The sequence below is a fragment of the Merops nubicus genome, unplaced genomic scaffold (assembly GCF_000691845.1).
Source record: "Merops nubicus isolate BGI_N331 unplaced genomic scaffold, ASM69184v1 scaffold42985, whole genome shotgun sequence".
Taxonomy (NCBI): domain Eukaryota; kingdom Metazoa; phylum Chordata; class Aves; order Coraciiformes; family Meropidae; genus Merops; species Merops nubicus.
This window is the reverse complement of record NW_008612420.1, coordinates 6221-26756: the sequence shown is the minus strand read 5'-3', so window position 1 is coordinate 26756 and position 20536 is coordinate 6221. Positions and strand designations below refer to the sequence as shown.

General features: G+C 49.2%; 1 protein-coding gene across 1 annotated transcript in view; it reads right to left on the bottom strand.

Annotated features, from left to right (window-relative positions):
- Positions 1–2928: 2928 nt before the first annotated feature.
- Positions 2929–20536, bottom strand: part of LOC103774145 (integrin beta-5-like) — a gene marked incomplete at its 5' end in the record, with an annotated part of 23825 nt that continues 6217 nt past the window's right edge. Inside the window, 5 exons of the mRNA XM_008941533.1 lie at positions 2929–3519; positions 4217–4383; positions 5446–5562; positions 9120–9223; positions 9928–10150. Of these exons, the coding sequence (XP_008939781.1) occupies positions 3424–3519; positions 4217–4383; positions 5446–5562; positions 9120–9223; positions 9928–10150 (707 nt within the window). The remainder of the gene's footprint in view (positions 3520–4216; positions 4384–5445; positions 5563–9119; positions 9224–9927; positions 10151–20536) is intronic.

Sequence of the window (20536 nt, the reverse complement as noted above, 5' to 3'; positions counted from 1 at the left end):
TCAAAGAGGTTCAAGAGCACTGGGCATTTATCTTCCAGAGCTTGGGCTTTGCCTTCAGCTGTTAAGCACCTTCTCACTCCACCACAGAGGGCAAAGAGGACGTAAGGCAGGCATGCCTCACTGCAGCTTGTTACAAAAAAGGGTTACACCTCCACAGGTAACAAAGCAAATAATACTGCCTTTGGCCTTGACTTTTCCCAAGGCACGAAGTGCTGCTCTCTCCCCCAGCAACACCAGCAGCAGAGGGAGAACGCAGTGGGGAGCCCCAGCCTCGGAGGCCACCCAGCAGCAGCAGGCTCCAGCTGTGCCTGGGGAAGCGGGGAGCTGATGTTGCAACGGCATCCGGATTCCAGCCTGGCCAGACACACACTGACATTTTTCCATCACATGTGACCCCTTGATGCCTTCTGCTGTAGTTTTCATTCAGGAATGCTAGTTGTGGTCAGGCTGCCTGTGTTTACAGACACAAATAAACTGCTGCTGACTGAAATACACCATTCCCATGACTGTGCTTGCCATTAACCTTGCAGGGGTAAAGGCAGATCTGCTTACACAGGCAAGCAAAGCCTTCTTGCTTTTAGCATCACTTCCTTTTTTTTTTTTTTTTTTTTCCTATGCAACCTTGTAGATAAGCTAAATCTGGGAAGCAGAACCTATAAAAAACAGAAACAAGGAATAGAGTTTATAAAAAATGTATTTCTATAAAGTTTCTGTGGTTTCTCCTGCTAGTAGAAGTGACATGAAGTCTGACCTAGAGGCTGAAACCCTCCTGCACCCAGGCATGGCATCCATGATGTGCTCTGTGCTGTTTGGCCCAACACCAGAGGCAGGAGGCTGCTCTTTGCTGACAGCAATCAGCACTATTTCCTTCTTTTTACTACATTTTCTTGGGCACCTGGCCTGTGGCACCCCTCCCTCACCTACTCACTTCCCACATTACTCACTGGCTACTCAGCAGCCCAGCTGGCTGCACAGCTGAGTCCCACCTTGCAGGGGAAGGAGGGCACCTGTAGTCCTGTCCCCAGACCCTTGATCTGCTCCTCTCCCCACCCAAACCACCCCACTTCAGCTCCTGGGGGCTGCCTTGGTTGTTCAGTCTCTCAGCACTCACCCAGCGTACTGCCAAAAGCCACAGCACAGAAATGCTGCAGTGTAAAGGTAATCTGCAGGGGAAAGCCTGTGAGCTTCCCTTTGAAGTGCAAAGGAAGAAAACAAATGGGTTGGCTTTGGTTTTAAAGTGCTTGATGCTTTGCAAATAAAGCAGCAAATGCCGTGAATGCATCTCTGCTGCAGTTAGAGTGGAAAAGCTGGTTGAAAACATTCCTGCCCTTCCTTTCCTTCCACTTCCCTTCCTGCTCGCCCTGTCTGTGCCTGGGGCAGTATGGCTTGTATGAGGTAGTCAATGCACTAAGCTAAAACTGGTTCTATTTGTGATGATTATTTTTTGACTGTTTTCTACTTTTACTTTTGTGATAGTGATGAAGTCTATCTTGCCAGCCTGGCACTAGGCAGGGGAATGATCACAAAAACCAGATTTGCCCCATGGATGCTCCTTCCCAGATGGAAGCATTAGTCCCAAGTATTCAGTACACAACATCTCAGCCTGAAAACTTCAGCCTGGGCTTCAGTATTGTGTAGGAAACACGGAGCTCAGAAGAGCTGCCCCTCTGCAGCACTCAGGCCTGTGCGGTGGGTTACACGAAGGCAGTACCAACATTCAACCAGAGCCTGCCCTTGCACTTCTTTCAGAACATATGCACCCTCCTCCCTTGCTGGGGCAGATTTAGTGGAATCAAGTGGGAACACAGGGTGCAGAATTCATTTGTCTTGAGTTTTGGGTTTTTCACTCCACCTGACCAGCATTGCCACTGCCCATGTGTCTCTTGCTGCACTCCTGAAAATCTCTGTATTGAACTCTTTTTAGTGTGGTCTGCTGCGTTTCTTCAGTGTTGCTGGTAGGAGGGGGGAGGACCATAAAGTTCTTGAAGGAGAGCTGTTTATAGTGACCAAATAAGAGCTTCTGTTTATAGAGGCAAAAACAAATAAAAAAAAAATCCGGAAGGATGGGCCCATGGCCCTTTTCCAATGAGATGAGAAAATCAAAACAAAGAACACCATTTGTTTTTGCTTTTCCCTGGCAAGCTTCCTTGAGCTGACTATTGCATGATCTGTTCAGGGCAAAGAGACAAGAGAAAAAGGGAAAAAAAAAAGAAAAAAAAGCAGGCAGCAGCAATGCTCCAGCTTTTCTCTCCAGGCACAGGCTGCAGCCCCACTGCAGTCTGTGTGGGTTTAAAGCAGCAGCTGTCAGACAGAGTAACCCAAACCCCATCTCCAGGGGAAAACAGATAGGGCTGGGTGAACAGTTTTTGGGGAAATAAAACTATCAAAACCCAAAGCAAACTGTATATTGTGAAGCAACAGCACTGGGTTTTCTCCAGCTCCCTTTCCAGCCAGAAGCTCAGGGTCCTCCGCCCTTCCAGCTGGGCTCCACTGGACCCCACAGCAATAGTCCTCTAGTGAAAAGCCTGAGGCTGGACGAGCAGCTGTGCGCTCCCACTTGCCCTCCTGCAGGTACCCACGCCAGACACCTATTCGCACACGCCGAGGGAAGAGTGTTTAATTTAGGTTCCTCACCCTAAACTCCCGTGTCCCTCAGGCTCCCACCAGTTTCCTGTCTGTTTAACGCCGCCGCATGGCGCAGGAGCTCCTCGTGGCACTCCCTGCCCTAGGTCAACACCAGGGCATTGCATCAACATCCCTTCTGCCGCAGTCACTGCTGCTCCAGCTCCTATTTTTACAGTATTTCGTTGACTGATAAGGCTCTATTAATACATCACTTGGGCAGCACCACTTGGGCTTGCAGAAGCAAGCCCCAGTTCAGGTGGGGTCTCTGCAAGGAAACAAGGAACTCTCCTCACAGCATCATGTATGCACAATAGTTTTATTTTTTTATATAAAAAAAAATCCTAAAAACTGCAGAACTCTGGTATCCTAATTTCTTACACAAATGCTTCCAATACCCTCTTCTTCTTAAGCTAATTCCCCCCCCCCGCCCCCAACAACAACAACTTGTGGTGGTGCGGGTTCCCCTATTTTGAACTAGTCACCCTTTCTAACGGGATATGTCTAAAGCTGCAATATGGCACTTGGTTGACTTAGTTGGCAGGTTGCATACATCCAGAAGCTGGGGTACGGAGTCACACACGGCTCAGAATCCATCAGCACAGGAGGGAGCCTGCCTCCATGTCCATGCCTCCAGAATGAACCAGACCTTTCTCCTTACTGTGCAAATAACAGGCTGGGGTCATCGACCAGTCCCATCGTAAGGGATTCTCACCCCTGAGGAGGATCCCATCTTCACGTGGGGAAGCAGCATATACAGTCAAGCAATTGTCCACAGCAGTCCCAGGTGCTGAGACCCCATCAGTCAACTGTACCGTTGTAAGACTTGTTGAGCTTGTTGAATGTGAACTCTACGTTATGTGTGGAAATAGGCTTTCGGTAGAGAGGATTGGATGCCTTTGGACAAATGAGCAGACAAAAAGAACAATGGTGAGGAATGAAATCTGTGTCATGGGGAAAATACGTGTAGTCCCCCCCTCTCCTATGCCAATTAGCTTGGAGATAGAGCTGCATTTGGCTTTGACTGAACTACACATTCAGACCCAAAAGCAGTGTTACTTGTGCATCAGACCCACCTTCCGTCTTGCCTGCAGGCACAAGTGATGCCCCAATACTCTGAGCAACCCTACCTACAGCCTCCCAGAAGGGCTCCCTCATAGACCTGACCCACCTGGCTGTCACCACAGTCAGAGCTTGGTCCCTGCTCCCCCACCTCCTTCACCCCTCCACCACTCATCAGAAATGCATGATGAAACCAAAGGCTGGGTGTAATTTTGCAGAGTATTTGTAACTTGCCAAGGGGAAGAGCAGTGCAAAGTGTGGGTCCCCAAAGCCCTGCTGTGTGGCACCACATGACATGTTTGCCAGGCACCACTGCATGGGGGTGTTGTGACCTAAGTGCAGGACCCAACACTTGGTCTTGTTGAAGCTCACACAATTGACCATGGGACACGGGTCCTGTCTGTCCAGGTCTCTCTGTAGAGCCTCCCTACCCTCAGGCAAACCAACACTGCCACCCAAGTCGGCGCTGGCTGCAGACAGTAGCTGAGTGGTGAGAGCCAGCCGTGCCCCGGCGCCCCCAGCCCGGGCTCACCATCTCGTATCTGGCCCGGGAGCGCTCGCTCTGGAACCGGTCAAACTCCCGCCGGTCGTGGATGGTGACGAGCAGCTTCCAGGCGCCCAGCAGGACGACACCGATGAGCACCACGCTGCCGATCACCGCCAGCACGATGGTCACGGCGCTGGGGGCCGAGCTGCACGCTGGGAGCCAGGGGGAGAAGGGCGTTAGCTCCAGCCCCGGTGTATCCCAGTCAGGATACTGGGACATAACGACCTGCGCTGCAGCCACTCTGCAAGTGACCCCAGGGCAGCGCTAGCAGCAGTGGCTAAACTAACAAATAAAAGCAACAAAGGGATTTTTTTTTTTTTTTTAAGTTAAATCAATTCCTGGCTAGACAGAGATCAAAGGCACAGCTGTCATGGATGGCACTGGAGCTGGGATGTCATGTAGAATGTCACATGAGATGTCTTCTTTGGGGGAAGAGCAGTGCTGCGGTGCCATCATCCAACAGCGATGCCTGGCTTTAAGGCTGGGTGACCCATGTGGGACACAGAGGGTTAAGGTGCCTCTGGCTAAAGCTAGCTCAGCTTCTGATCCACATGGAGGCAGGTGATCACTCAGCACTTTGAATAAGTATGTTAACTATCAGCTAATAAACTGGTATTTCAATTAAGTGCAAGCTGCAGCACAAATAAAATAAAATAAAACGTGTGGTATCCCAACCTTTCCCATACTGGTCTGTGCCTTGGAGGACCAGAGCAGATCAGGAGAAGCTACTGCTGGGTGCTCGCCAGCTTGTCCTGAAACACCACATGGGGTTTTCTTTGAGAAAGCACATTGCACGTGATTAAAATAGAGTTGAGAAACCCAGCTGTCTGCAGCAGCCCTGGAGAAGGGAGCAGGGACACATTGCCCAGCAGTGCAGAAATCCCAAGATGGTGTGGGGCTTTCCTAACTTAACCATCCTGACTTAACCAGCACTGGTTAAATCAAGTGTCCCTTCTGATTTTTTTTTTTTCTCCCAGCAGCTGTATCTCACCATCAGTCCATGGCATGCTTTTTGATGCATAAATAGGCTGTGTTGGGAGCTGGGTTTCAGTGCTGTAATACACTACTTTAAACCATCCCAGTTCACCTGCCCATGCATGCCTTCATGCAGGCAGTGAAACCAGCCTTTCTGCAACCCACCAGGCTCCCCAGCAGCCCGTCACCTCTCCCGAGGCAGCCTGTGGTACTAAAAGGAAACCCGAGGGAAGACCAACCTGGCTCTTTGAGGACAGTGAGGTTGGATTTCCCACTGGCAAGTTCCACGTAGGTGAACTTCATGACACAGTTGTTCACTGGGTAGGCGCAGAGGATAGCGTTCGGGTCATCTGTTTCTGGAACAACAGGCAGAGTTGCAGAGTTTTCTTTTGTCATTTATATTAAAAAAAAAAATCCTAAAGACTGTACAACTCTTGTATCCTAATCTCCTATACAAATGCTTCCAACGCTTTCTTCTTTTTAAGCTAGTTTCCCCTAATAACTTGGCATGGGCTCCCCTGATTTTGAAGTAGTCACCCTTTCTAGCAGGGTATGCCTAAAGCTGCAATATGGCACTTGGTTGACTTAGTTGGCAGGTTTAATGCAAGGAATTAGTACAATTCTCCCCAGCAAGCTGAGCAGGGCTTCCCACAGGTGCCTGGGAGTGGAGGAATGGGGAGCAAGCCTGGAAATCAGCACAGTTTGATCAGGATTCATGCAAATTATAACTGAGCAGCATCCAGACTCTGAGAAACTGTGGCACTTGGAAATGCTGCATGGCAGCAACCTCACACATACACACACTCTTCCTTCACACAAGCCTGCTTTGGCAATAAATGCCATTTTCTTTTTAATTTGCCAAGTTTCTTGAAGAGTGGAAGCTGGAGAGAAAGCGAGGGGCTGAGGCTCAGCCTGTGAGGACACGGACGGGGCCAGCAGCAGCAGCTGCCCAGGGCTGGCTCATGCTCCAGCTGTGCTGAACGGCCCCAGCTCCTGAAACGGTCGAGGAGTTTGTTTTTAGAGTGAGATGGAAGAAGAAAATGCAGAGAGGAGGAGGGAGGGAGAGGCAAGGGAGGAGTTGGTTGGAGGGGGGGATGCAGAGATGGGGAGCTGCAAGAGATGAGACTCATTGGCGGTATGGGTGCTGCTTGTTTGCCTGTTTAACCCAGCACAGCACCGGGCAGAGCCTGTCACTGCTCTGGTCACTGTAGGTGCTTCCCGAGGAAGGCTGCTTTACAAAAGCCTTTACCAAGTTTCAGCACAGCTATCATCTGAAGCTTGCAGCTCTAGCTTCAGGGGTGACGTCAGCAGAGTCGCTGCCCTGCAAGGCTACAGCTCATGGGGTTCCCCATGGCAGGGACAGTGCCTGGAGGCAGATGGAGCAACACCTCCTGGTGTTGGTAGACCAGGTAGCTCTGCAGGAGCACATCTCTGCAGGCCTGCGTGGGCTGAGCGTTTCAAGGGAGAGGAAGGATTTGGGCATCCTGTGCTATTGGCCGGCAAAGACGTGACCTTGGCTAAGGCACGTGGAAAATGCTTCTCACAGCCCTCTGCCTCACCCATCTACATGCCTGTCTGTCACACTGAAAAATGACCACATTAATGACCCCTGCTATTCCAGACTCTTATCTCCCTCCTGTCTGTTTGTCTTTCCTTTCAATGCCTCTGACCTGCTTTCAGTTGAAAGATTAATGCCCCCCATCTCAACAGCTCTGAACCCAGATGCAACTGCCCCTCTGGTGAGTTCTGACAGGGCTCCTCCTGTGGACAAAATTCAGCTGTTCCTACCTCAGGACAGGAAAACCTGCTCTACCTACACAGTGGTATCAAGGGCAGGGCTGGAGAGATGCTGATGAAGACAAAGCAAGAGTATTAAGTACATTAAACTTCCATGGTTATTGACTAATGCCCTTCTGAGTTAAGCAGTAAACCTTAATTGTGCAGCAAATATTAGTTCCTTCAAGCCTAGCTGTTTTCAGTCCCATCTTTGCACCATTATTCTGCTAAAAGACAAGATGATTGAAGTCTCAATACTCATGATCTCTGTTGCTCTTCACTAGGTTTCAGAGATCACACATCCAGAGGCAGAGGTGTGATGGCTCCATTGAGCTTTCAGGTCCACTTGTATGTGCTGTTGGCAGGTTCAGCTCAGCACTGGACCTGTCATGATCCTTTCATATTGAAAGTTCCTCTCTGGAACCATCGGGAATGGAGATTTACTATTGCAGGAGCAAAGGAAATCCTGCAGAATCCAATGCAAGTCATATAAGCCTCCCAAAAGACATTGTTGTGGCTTGTGAATCCAACGATAGATGCCTTTGCTTTCTGAAGTTTGAAGCACTGGCTACTTCATACCCAGAGCCAAAAGGCACCTGGGATCTTCCAGAGAGTATTCATCACAACGCAATATTTAAGAAGGTTCCATCCTCCACTGATAGAACAATGCAGACCTATGTCTTCTGTGACAAGTATCAACATTCACCCTCTCAGCAGGGACTTTAACGCGTGCTACATAACACAAAAGCACTTGAACACCAGGATTTGGGTGAGTCTGCCTGTAAATAAGTCTGTAGTCAGCAAGTGCTTGCACTAGGAATATTTTGCCTTACCTCTTTCTCTAGTAGCTCAGATCTCCAAGCTGCAGAGTGCCCTGAGCTACAAAGAGCTCAGCACCATCTGCAATCTGATTGCAATAGTTCAACAAAAGAAAAAGGGTAATTCCCCAAAGTGTCTTAAGACAGAAATTTGGCTGTGTTTTTCTCTGAAAGTCACGGAGGAGGTTGGCAAAACCTCAGCCCAGCCTCACAGTGCAACAATCAGCAGAAGGCTTGAGCTTTAATCCCCAGTATTTGAAGGCTCCGAAGAAACGCAGGCCAGCCAAGCATCAGGAGGAATCTTCACATGGTTTAGGAGTGCCTTGTAACCCCTTGCAGTATGCTGGTGTAGGTGTATTTCCCAGTAAATAGCAGGCAGGATGGAGAGAATGAGAGCAAGCCTCCCAAAGGAAAAGGTAGGAAACCCCAGTGGTCATAATTTAAAAGCTAGACACTGGATATGAGAGGAGTCAATGGGAAAAACATTGCCTGCAGGCAGCTCAGGAGGAAAGGAGAGAAAGGACAAGCAAGGTACAGCATTCCTACCTCTATAAACTCTGGGAAGAGGAGGAAATGTCAGATGTGGACAGTAATCTATCTCTGCTTGATCTTCATCCCTCCCTCCAAGGGGTATTTCTAAGGCCAGGGTCAGGATTAAAGCTGTTTGGGTCCCCTCTACTCCCCCAAGTAGCAACCAAAGACTCCCAGAATGGAGCTTGAAAAGAAAGGGAAGAAAGTAATCTGCTGAGGGGTGTAGATGTGGGGTGACCTCTAGAAGAACACTCAAAGGCAAGGAGGAGAGCTCACCAAGGGGCAATTTTAGCAGTGTGTTCCACCAAAGCAGAACTCATCATGTCCGAAACAGCTTTGTTTTCTTTTACAAGCTCAATTCTTCCAAGATTAATTCTCAGAAGATTAGAGAATTACTTTTTTGAATGATACTTTGTCCTTTTGTACTCTTTTATGGCTCATCTAATCTTCTGTCTTGTCCCATGCTACTCTTTTCTCCTTGCACTGTCAGTAGTGGTTCTCATACATTTTGATTTTAAGATATTATTTAAAATCAAAGGGTTTTTTACTTCCATAGAGATTACAGCCCGTGGGAAGGGTCACACACACCACACATACACATATAGACATCATACACACACACACACACACACACACACACACACACACACACACACACACACACACATTTCTAAATGCCAGTTTTTCCCTGAAGCTTTCTTTACTGCTGTGTCTTGGTGTGGTTAAGAGGAGTTCAATGCCACAGTCACTGGCTCCCACTGTCTGCAGTCCTGCTGCTGCCCACTTACCGAGAACATCCACAGTGGTGATGATCTCATCCTTGCAGTGCTTTTGGCAGGTTTGGTTATCAGCCAGTCTTCCTGAGTTAAACAGCTTGCATTCAATGCAGTCCCTGCAGAGAGACACATAGAGGGGAAGATGAAGCACCTGTCAGAAATGGCACGAATACAGAGACTCACCCCTTGGAAAGGGACTCCTTGGTGTGGGTCTGAAGGCTGTACAACTGCCTCACAAGGAAAGAGCAAGTTCAGGGCAAAGCATCTCCATCTCAAGGATGGATTTATTCTGGATTCATTGCAAGGTGCAAAGCAGCGTAGGTTTGGAATCTCTTTGCCCTTTGGATGCCAGGAGCTGCATGTCAGCTACTGCAAAATCCATCCTGCCTGATATCAAGGCAGAGAGCATTGCTGCTCTGCACCAGTCCAAGGCCAATGCCTAGGACACCTCTGTCACTGTGAGACAGGTGGCCAGCCCCATCCTTCCCTCCCCTGCAGCTCACTGCGCTCTGGCCCCAGACATGTGCAGCTCAGGGTGTAGCAAAACTGGGGTTTCCAGCCTTTCCTGCAGAGCGGGACAGTGATGGCAATGAACAGGGACATCAACCTGCATGAGGACCTGGGCAGCAACACTTGTTGCTTCTCTATCTGGGATACTCACAGGTTGCTTAGTGCAGGCTCTGAGCAGCAGCAGGTTTCTTGGGGCAAAGCACCCCTCTTTAACAAAGGAGGAATAATTCCTTAGTTGACAAGTCTCCCAGGAACCAAAAAGCTGCCCATCCTACCAGTGAGAAGTCCCTCCCGAGCCCCCTGTGGGTACCTTTTAGTGCTGCAGATGCCCGGGCAGGTGGGGCACTTCTCACAGGTCTCCCCAAAGGCGCCGGGCTCCGTGCACTGACACCTCCCGCAGACGCAGGTGCCTCTGCCGCTGCACATCTGCCCGTCGCTGGAAACACAGCTGTCCGTCTCGGTAGAGCAGTTGCAGTTGTCCCCAGTGTAACCTGTGTGGCACTTGCACTCCCCGCAGTGACACTCTCCGTGACCTGAAGCAGAAGCAAGAGCAGGAGGGAGGTGTCGGTGGCATCCCTGGGCCAGCCATCAGTGCCACAGCTGCCCCTGCACAGGAGGGACCAGCAGCCCAGCAGGAAAAGCTACCAGAGAGACCTTACTTGGCAGAGTAACAAAAAGGTGGCAATGGGAAATAGATATCAAACCATTGTCTACATTTAGCAGCAAAAAACACCTCCTCACAGCTCCTCCAGCTTCCCTCTGTAGTTGCTCGAGACAAATGGGCACCTCTCCCTTCCTAGGTGGGACCGGGTGGCCAGGACTGGGGCACAAACTGCCCTTGGGAGGTACTAGCAGTGATGGTGACCACAGAGAGAACAGGGGAGCTCCCTTTGAGCAGGTGCAGTTCACAGCAGGAGATGGGGACTCCCACCCCAAGTTCACGCAAGCATCAACACCCTGCTATTGCAGAGCCCAAACACAATGTGCTGGTAGATACTGCATGCTCCGGACAGGTGTCAAACTTGCTACCCTCTTGTTTTCCCCTCTCCAGGTGAGAGGTCCTAAGTATCCCTATCTTTTCAGGGTCCTGGTCTGCTCCCATTCAGTGCCTGACACCTCCAAGCAAACCTGAGCAGATGTTTCGGTTGTGTTGTCATGAGCCTTTCTTCCCCCACCTCTGCCTCCTGCTGCCCAGCACTGTGTAACTGGGCTTCACAGAGCTCCCACCTCCACACACTGTGAGCAGCATCTGTCACTCTGTCCCCAACACTTCCTAAGCATTGCCTGGCTTCACTCGCATGCCCATATGAAGCCTCTGGCTCAGCCAGGAGGGTTACGTACCATTTAACACCCTGATTTCCACTGCTACTGGAGTAGCAAAACTATTCAGACTGACAAAGCTTCTCCAGCAGCAGCTTCTGAAATACTTCTCTTGGAGGCATGGCACTAGGAGGATGAGCACTTTGGGGCATGAGAGGATGTGGCAGAGTTGGTGTGATCTCACTGCTCGGCGTGGGATCCAAACAGGAGGCAGCACAGACAGACTGTGGCTAGTTTTCTGCTCAGTCTTGCCACAGTATTGGATTTCACTAGCAGAGCCTCCATGCCAGTAAACTGGGTGCACCAGTCACACTTCCAGCCTAGCCTTCTCCAGATCACACCACTCAACAAGTTTTCTCCTCCTCCACGCTTCCCTGCCACTGTGGACCCTGAGCTCTGGAAATCAGTATTACTGCTGGGTCATCAAAATGGTGTAAAAGAGGGGGTTCCTGTGAAGGCTTCAGTGTTTACTGGGCTGGCTGTTCTGTACAAATTAACCTCTTCTTTCTCTGTCTGCATTGGGAGATATGAAGACTGGAATGGAGCAGTGCTTCCTTGCTGGATTTGAACCCAGGGTTCACCAGTGAAAAGTCTAGCACATTGACCATCTCATAACATCTTTCCTACCCTTCTTTCCTAACAGTTTTACATACACAGTACTCCCCAAAAGCTTAAAAGGCCTTAAAAAAATTAAATCAACAAACACCATCTCCTGTGACCAAGCGAGATCTGTCTCAGCCAGTACCATGAAGGTTGCTGGGACCCTCTGAACATCCCCCAGGGAGTAGCTCAGGGCAGCTCACAGCAGAGGCAGATGAAACTGATCCATCCAGTAAGGGCACTCCTCTACTGAAGCATCCCCTTGCAGCTAGGGAGTGTAGTGATGGACTGAGAAAGTCAGCAAGCTTCAAGGCTTTCAGTGATGGTAAGTGTAGTGGCTGACTGCCGAGCATCTGGTTTCAGAAAGGCATCCATCAGCTTGCTAGAAATAGTTTGAATTGAATTCCTCCTTGGTTGGTCCCTAGGAGAAAGGATGCCTTTGAAGGCACAGTTTATAGAGCCGAGGGTTTGTATACGAGCCTCGTCAGCAACCTAATTACAGCTCAGCTTTCCCACTGGAAGCAGCCTCAAGTGCCTCAGACAAGACAAATGACAGACACGTTCCTTTCATCAGCACAAAACCACGGATCTCCTGTGGCTCCAGGGCTACCAGAGAGGCTGTGGATTGTCAAGCTATGTCCCTTGCCAGAAGTCACAGGAGCACCTTCTGTTTTACTGGGTATCTCATATGTCCCAGCACATCACAAGTTGCACTCCTGCAGCCTCTTTTCCACTCCCACTGTTTGCTTTGGATCCAGCCTGCGAACTCAAACATTACTAGACAGAGGAGACTATGTTTACAAGATCTCTAGAGGTGACCTCCTACCCAGCCTACATCTGATGGACATTAAAAATCCCTCGCTCTGTTTGTCTTCACGACAACAGCCTTGCCCTTTCCCCAGACACATCCGTACAGGCAGGTTTGGTTTGCCCCTTTACTACAAAGCTCTGGTTTTGAGCCCATGGACACAGCTACATCCACCACCACTGCTGCAAAGTGGGGACCCCTACACCCTTTGCTTCACAAGCAAAATAAATTGGGTGGCTGGCATTTATTCACAACTAATTCAGATGACTGGGCTCTCACACACAGCAAGCTTGGTGCCTCCATGGCAATGCATGTGTCCAAATGAGCTATAAATCATGGTTTTCTTAAGTGGGCACTGTTTCAAGGAATCCAAAGCAGCTGGCACTGGGAATCCACATATATGGTATTCAGCAAAAGTGCTCACGCTTGAATTTGAGCTGTGAGGGCCAAGAGAAGCAGGCCGATTGCATTCACACCACCCAGTTTAAAAAACACAGTTTTTAAAGCTGTCGGTGCCAGGCCAGTAAAAGAGGCTAGAAAGAATGTCCATCCCTTCTAGACCCTGGCAGGCTGGGGATGGAGCCTGCAGACTGTTCCAGGGAAGAGAAACAGCCATATCCAAATAATGCACCCTATTAAAAACTGTAATGGGAAAATTTAAGAAACAGCATCTTAAAGCAAGCTGTTTTGGTTGTTGAAGGAGATGAAGAAAAAGCCCTTCTATATGAGGGTGACTAAGTGTGGGGTGTGAGCTTAGAAACATGTTGAAATGTGTTTTCTGCCTCAGTCACACTGGCTCAATGTGTGAGAAGTAATTGGCAGAAGCTCACCACAGGGAATGTGCCAAGAGTGGGAATTTCCACGTTGACCTTTAATGGCAAAGATATTACAGTCTTCACTGTCTGCACTAGCTTGAGTGGCCACTCCTGCAAGCACCATGAGCTTCACTTGTGGTTCTCTCCATCCATCTCCCAAGCAGCGTGAAGACTGGAAAAAAGTGGTGAGTGGGATACATTTATTTCTCATATAGGTATGACAAAAGTCATCCCACTTCTCAACGTACACCTGGAGCACCAGAGATGGGAATTCATTCTGTCCTCTTGCTCAGGACACAACCTGAAAGGAGCCCTGAGGCAATGTGGCAGCGAGTCCATTGGTGAGGGTGACCCAGACCTGAGGTTTTCAGGATGCAAAGTGCTACCTGGTACTTGTACCTTGCAGCAAAACGTGCTGCATGTTTCCGGACTCTGCTATCCTGCAGTCTTAAACAGTGCTGATGTGGTTAAGTCACTATGCCACTTAAGATCATGCCTATAGGAAGCCTTCCACCACTAGTTTCACTTCTCAGTTCCATTTCCAAGATGAAAATACATCCCCAAAGAGGGTGTGTTTCAAGACACCTCTGCACCAGCTGTAGTCTTATGATGTGGGACATTATCCTGAACTTTAACCTCCCCAAGTCCTTTGAGTTTGCATGTTCTCTATAAAGCTGGTTTGTGAAGCCAAAAGACATTAAATTACATTCTCCAAACATAACAGGAGATGTTTTCTTCTGTTCCGATCCTTGAAATGAGACGAGTTTAGATGTTTAAATATCCAGATTCAATTGGGAAATTAAATGCTCCCTCTGAATTCGATAACATACTTTCCAGCGAGGTCTTGATAGCTCTTGGGGGGCTAACACAAAACACATGTCAGGAGGCTGCAGAAACACGCTGGGAGAGTGTAGCAAAGGAAAGCAACACTTCTGCAGAGGGAGAGCAGTCCCCAGACTAAGTCTGGATTAGTCTAGGACCCAGCAGGGCAGGAGCCATGGGGTGCACCATGGCCTGGAGGCACCCTCTTCCCAAGGAGGCCACCAAGGTGGACTGAGACCCACAGTCCAGCTGGTCCTTCTGTCTCTCATTCCACCCAACTAATCCCCACACCACTGCCATACCCCAGTAGGACTGCACATCTTGCTGTCACTCAGACAGCTATTGGCAGGATGTCCAACTGTCCTCGTTTCACCCCAGCCACCGCTGCCTCTCCCCCACAACTGCCTGCTGGGTGACAGCCATAGACCAAATCCCCTCTGCCCTTGCCCTGGAACTGCACAAACCCAGCCCGGCAGCCCAACACCCGCGCTGGTCCCTGGGCAGGGCTGTTGCCAGAGAGCAGATAGCAGCTTCTGGCAGAAACTTCCAGCTTCTGACCCCGATTTCATCCTGGCCTTCCTGAGGGCAGGCTGCAAAGTGGGACCTGACGGTGACCGAGTGCTTGGGGGGACAGCCCGTCTGCCCTCCACGATAACTCTGCCCTTTAGGAACTGCACCAGCTGTGCCTGCACCACGAGCTCTGAACCTCAGAGCACTAAAAGCTCTGTATAGGTCTTTTGAGAGACAGGGATTTTCCTAAAGCCACCTACTTCTGGGGACCACAAATGATGCCAAACCACCAGCTTTCTTTTGAAAGAAATAAAAAAATGATCTTAGCTTTTGTGAAGGGGGAGAAAGGGTTGGAAAACAAGCCCCTCCAACACTCCTCTTTTTCCTACCTTCTAGAAACCTAAATTGATGTGTCTACCATACAAGAAAAAACACAAAAACAAAGAAAACCCCAACCAAACTCCTCATGATTTTAAAGCCAGTTTCTTAGTTTCTGAGCACTCAGAAGGGAAAGGTCACACTGCATTTTATTCCCATTAAATCAAGCCACTTATTTTTGTGCCTCTGTGCTCACGGCCAGGCATTGGGTCTAGACCTTCAAAATGCTGTGTTTTTGTCATTTTTGGTTACTTGAGCAACCAGTTTGAAAAACACCCACAAAAACTCCGCAGGAAAACCAATTAAGAGAAATAATTTATGTCAAGCAATTTCCAGATTCCTTGGTGTCACCCCTTTAACAAACCCCAGCCACTGTACCCACCACCCAAAGAGCCTCGACGCAAAAGCCACATGTTGTTTGTACTCCCTAGGGGTGGATGCACCAACAACATCTGCGTATGAGCAAAGAGGTCATCAAACCCTACTGACACGGGGTGCTTGAGCATTGATTTTGTACCAGACCAGCCAATCTCTTAGCAAAAGTGCTCAATGTCTGCAGGAAAGGCTCCATGAATGGTACATTTTGAGCAGAAGGAGGAAGGGCAGTGGAAGAAGCTTTGAACACTTGGAGAACACAGACCTTTCCACTTGGGAAAGGGCTACGATAAGACGTGGTGCCTGCTTAGGCAAATAAATTATAGACTTCCCCCCTAATGTCTTTCCATGACTCAGAGCAGCCGATGGTGCACTCCACGAGGCCAGGCCCAGCTCGGCAGCCTGCCCGTGCACAGTGCAGGCCCACGGCATCCTCCTGCTGCCAGATGGTCGGCACCGGGAGGAGTCAGGGAGAGCTCAGGAAATTTTGAATCCTGAGGATGGGCTCAGGATCCATTCCTTGGGTCACACTAGTCTGGCAAGGAAAACAAGGATGGCAAGCTGGCAGGAGTATCCCCAACTCCTGGAGCCTATGGAACATAACAACCTCCTTCTGCAAAGGAGGTTACTATATAAACAAAGACGAACGTCAAGAGTCCAAGGTTTCTGTGTAAACTGAAGCACGCCTACTGACCGCCTCCATTCACGCCAGAAGACAGCTTGCTCACTCTCCATTTCTCCACAACACAATACTGAAACAGCAAAACAAACACTAAGAGGCCAGTAATAAGTAAATAGTGCTTTTCTGTATGTTATTTCCACCAGACACCATGGATCTGTGTGTCTTCCCGTCGCAGTAATTTCAATGGATATTTATATCCTGCCGCATACAAGTTTAGCCAAGAATCAACAAGGCTTTAAATAAGCCTTCATTTCAATCCTAGTGCTGGCTGATCTCACCAGGCATCCAAAATAGCATCAGAGATGCAGACTAATGAAACCAAAGACGAAGGAATAAATACGGGCTTGAGCTTCTAAGTGAGTCTCTGGTACCACAAAGCCCCTCACCAGCTCCACATTATGGCCAGCATCCCCCATGCTGCAGCACTGCCATTACAAAAAAAAAAAAAAAAAAGCCCTCAGCCCCCAGTTTCTCCCTGGGGAACTTCTGGGTTAAACGAGAACTGGGCAGGGAAAAGAGGGCTTTGGAAACTGCTGTCTCACAAAGGCAGCTGAAAGCCACCCAAGGCAGGCAGATTTCCTGCGCAGCCCTGGCCAGCCTTTCCTCCTCCTCCTCCCGCCTGCTGCAGAAGTGGAGCTCAAACACAGTCACGAGATACAGCTGATGATCCACCAGAAAGCCAAAATGGGCAGCAAGGAGTCATTTCCTGAAGGAGATCTAAAGCTGCATTTCTTAAAATAAAGGCTTCCTTTTTTTTTGGTTGTTTTTTTAAAGTAAGCTCAGCACTCCACAAATCTCTTGACTTTTGCTTACGTTAGCACCTTAGCTGAGATTGCCACACGTGGCCTTTTGGATGGAGACCCAGAGCTGGGAATTGGAGCTTTTAGGTTGTGCTGCTGACTCTGCTACTGATGCAAGGAGTGGTGTGGGGCAAGGGCTGCTGCCAGATCCCACCAGAGATGCAGCACTTCACCCCGAGTTGGGGGCAATCAGGATGGGTGTGCTGGGTCTCTTTGAGATGTGGGTCCAAATACCATCCCACCAAACTGGGCACATGCTCATCCTTGGCTTTGGCACCCCCTTAAGCACCTGATATGGAAAGCTTGTGTGTATGGAGAGAATCCTCTCCTGTATTTCCCTCTAATCTGCTCACTCAAAAAGGGATCTGGGCCACTGTCCTTTTCCATAGACCTACATCCGCTGTCGTGCAGGTTTTTATTTGGTCTCCCATGGGACACACCAATGCCACACCCACCACACTGCCCCTCTCTCCAGCCCATAACAGATGAGACCCACTCCCCTCCATCTGTTTCCTTCCTCCTCAGAAGGCCTGACAAAGAAAATGACTCGACAAAGAGACCCCTCCACTTGACTCTCCCAACCCTGCCCAGATACCAAGAATGCTCATGGGTCCAGAACCAGGAGCTTCTCCTCCACATACACTTCTTAGCCCAAGTTTGCTTACACTTAGCCTTCAGCTTTTGTCACTGTGAAGACTCCAGAAGATTTAGAAAGATTAGTTGACATATAGTGACCATGTGTTAGACGAAATACAGGTGAAGGATTTGAGAAAAGCAATAGCACTGCAATCCTTCCACCATGTGGTGCCTCCAGGAAGCATGAGCTTCATCCTCCCACTCTGGTGCCTGAGCAGGCTCCTACCAGCTCCTACCACTCCAAAATTCTCCAGATTTGTTCTTAAAATAAAACTTGGCTCCTAAACAAGATCCCAAGTGGCTGAACTCCAGGGTCAAATTCTGTGCTTCAGATCCATCCTTCAAATAAAAAGCAGGCTAATTCCCACCCTGCCAGAGCCCAAGTGAGCTGAATGTCCTTTCAGCTGGACTTCATTAAGAGGAGTGGGGTCTGGAGCAGATATTCTCTGCAAAATCCAGTGCTGTGGGAGCATTGCCCAGCTCTGTGTTTGGATGCAAACACATAATCTGGTGCAAGTTCAGCAAAGGTCCATGGTCTTGGAACGGATTTCTCCCTTCCCAAAGAAGCTGGAAGAAGTCAGATTATCATTCAAAATAGGACAAAAAAATAAAAAGAGTGAACTCACAGCCTGTGCTGCACTTCCCTTTAAGGTTAGTTATTTAAATTCAATTTTTTAAACCACACTGAGCACGATTTACAGATTGTCAGTGCATGTCAACAAGAAATGCAGAGACCCAAAATTTCACTCACCTGCTGGTTTGAAGCTTTCATCTGCCTCTAAACCCCAAACACAGCATTCACTTCCAAATGTTTCTCTCTGTTAATTACTATAATCACAAAGCTCAAATGCCACACTCATCACCATGCTGGCCATAAGGACAGGGCATTTCAGTGAGTTTGTTCCGAGACCATCTTCTCTCTGTGTTTTCAAAGTTCATGCTGTCTTTGTTTTGGAAGTTTCTACTTTCTGAGCTAGGAGGTTCCAGGCAGTGGGAGGGGGTGGCTGCAGCAGGACAGTGGGGTTTGGGTATGTGCATGCACCACCAGATGACACCTCTGGTTGATAACCACATGCTATGGCACTTTAAGAGCAGAGACCCATGGATGAAGCTCTGGCTCCCATAAAGATGTTGAAGACATCACTTCTTTATTCTTTCATTCTGCCCTGGCATTTAATGCCTCATTAGCATGCATTAACACTTGCAAAAGGTCCGCTGGAGGACACGGAGAAATCCCAGTGAAAAGAGGCAGGAACAGCAGCACTCTGTGCGGGTTGGTCCTCCAAGGAGCTGTTGCCAGATTCGGGGAGAGCTGCAAGACTTTGGCAGTAAGGAGGGCCTGTGCAGAGGGAGAGGAGGGGTAAGAAAAGGCAGCCTTGCCCTCTTGTGCCAGGAATGGAAACTCTGGTGAAGTAGTATGCGGTACACTGGGGAAAGAAAGTCCAACTCAACTGCTGTTTCAGTGTGACCAACCAACACAAACCCCTGGTGTGAGCAGGGCAGGCAGGGAATACCTGCTGCCAGAAACACATGGGAATATGAAGAATAAACACAGCACTGAGCAGAAGCACAAATGGAAATGTCGTTTGTGTTCCCATGAGAAATCCATGCAGAGATCATAAAATATCTCAAGTTACAAGGGACTCAGGAGGATCATACAAGTCCAACTCCCAAATAACCAATAATATTTAACAAGCAATGATGTAACGGCAGTGCCTGGTGGTGTAGTACTTAATTGTGCGTTTATTTCTTGTGAAAGCAATCCAGACGAACATCTACATCAAGCACAGAGCATTCTAACTGAGACCCATCCACCTGTACTGAAATGCAGCCACCTCCGACCTGAAGCAGGGCAGCCGTGCCGGGTGACATGAGAGGTCATTAGCAGAGCAGTCGGATGTGGAACCAGGCATTTTTACGTGCTACAGCTACAAGCACCAGCCAGGCTTTTGCAGGTCACAGCCAGTGGGCAAGGGTCACCCCGTGCTGTCTGCCCCAGCCCAGTGGCCATTTGAACCCCTGGGGACCTTCAGTCTTTTGAACAGGCATGGAGGATGAGAGCAGCACGTCCCAGAATTAAATGGGGAAGAGAACAGAAAGCAGTTTAAAGGGGAAAAAATAAACTTGCAGAGGAAGTAGAAGAGAGAGATTGGGGAAGAGTGGAAATGATGCACCGGGGTAGAGGAGCAGAGAGATTTCAGGAGCACCTCAGGACTGGAGATGTCAGGAAACATATGCACTGAGTTACCCCCATGTTCCTCCAAAAGGCTACTGAGGATTTGCTCATGAAGATGAAATTTGGAATGCAAACACCTCCAACCCAGCTCACAGCCCCTCTCTGCACCATGGCTATATGCCACAGCTCCTGTAGATGAGCACATCCAGGACTACATGGGGGACACTGTTGAATTTAGTAGCCTTGATAGCTTACTTTGAGATGTGAGAGATTGGCTGCAGAGATGCCAGCAAGACAGCATTAAGAACAGGTCCCTTCCAGGGCAGAGGTTTACGGGGTCCCCGTCTTTCTTGATTTAGGTCTGTCAAGAGGCCCTCCTTCTGCCCAAACCAAAGCCTGCCTGCATGACCCCGAAAGCCTGCGTTGGTAGAGGAGGCCCTTTAAACAAAAACCCTCCCTGGCTTCTCTGTTACAAACAACATCAGTGCAAGTGCCCCCATTTCTCTATCTCACCATAGTCCTCCAAAATAATAATAGTTGATGCTTGGGAACCGCTTGCTTGCAAGGAAAATTCAGACACTGCTGAAGAAGGATGCTAACGCCAGCCAGCCACTTGCACAGCTCCTGGGGACCCTTATCCCAGACATGTTCTGTGTGACTTCTCATCTACTTCACACTGTGTAAGAAGTGGAGGATTTCTCACTGACATTCCCCACTAAAGGCTGAGAGGTTTCAAGTATTGCTCTCAGAGCTTACTGCCCACAGGCCAAGTGTGGCCAGACCCAAGAAGCAGCCCAGGTTGACCTCAGGGCTCAGCCACTGGCTCCTGTCGCCACAGCAAGACCTAAAAGCCAATAACCCACATGTGATGGCAGCAGCAGGTTCCTCCCACCCATGGAAACGTTTTCCACATCACCACTTGAGCAATCGCCATCTGCCTCCCACAAATGTGGTAACAGCATGGCAGCCCCCATGCTCCAGGGGAGGTCAAGCAGGA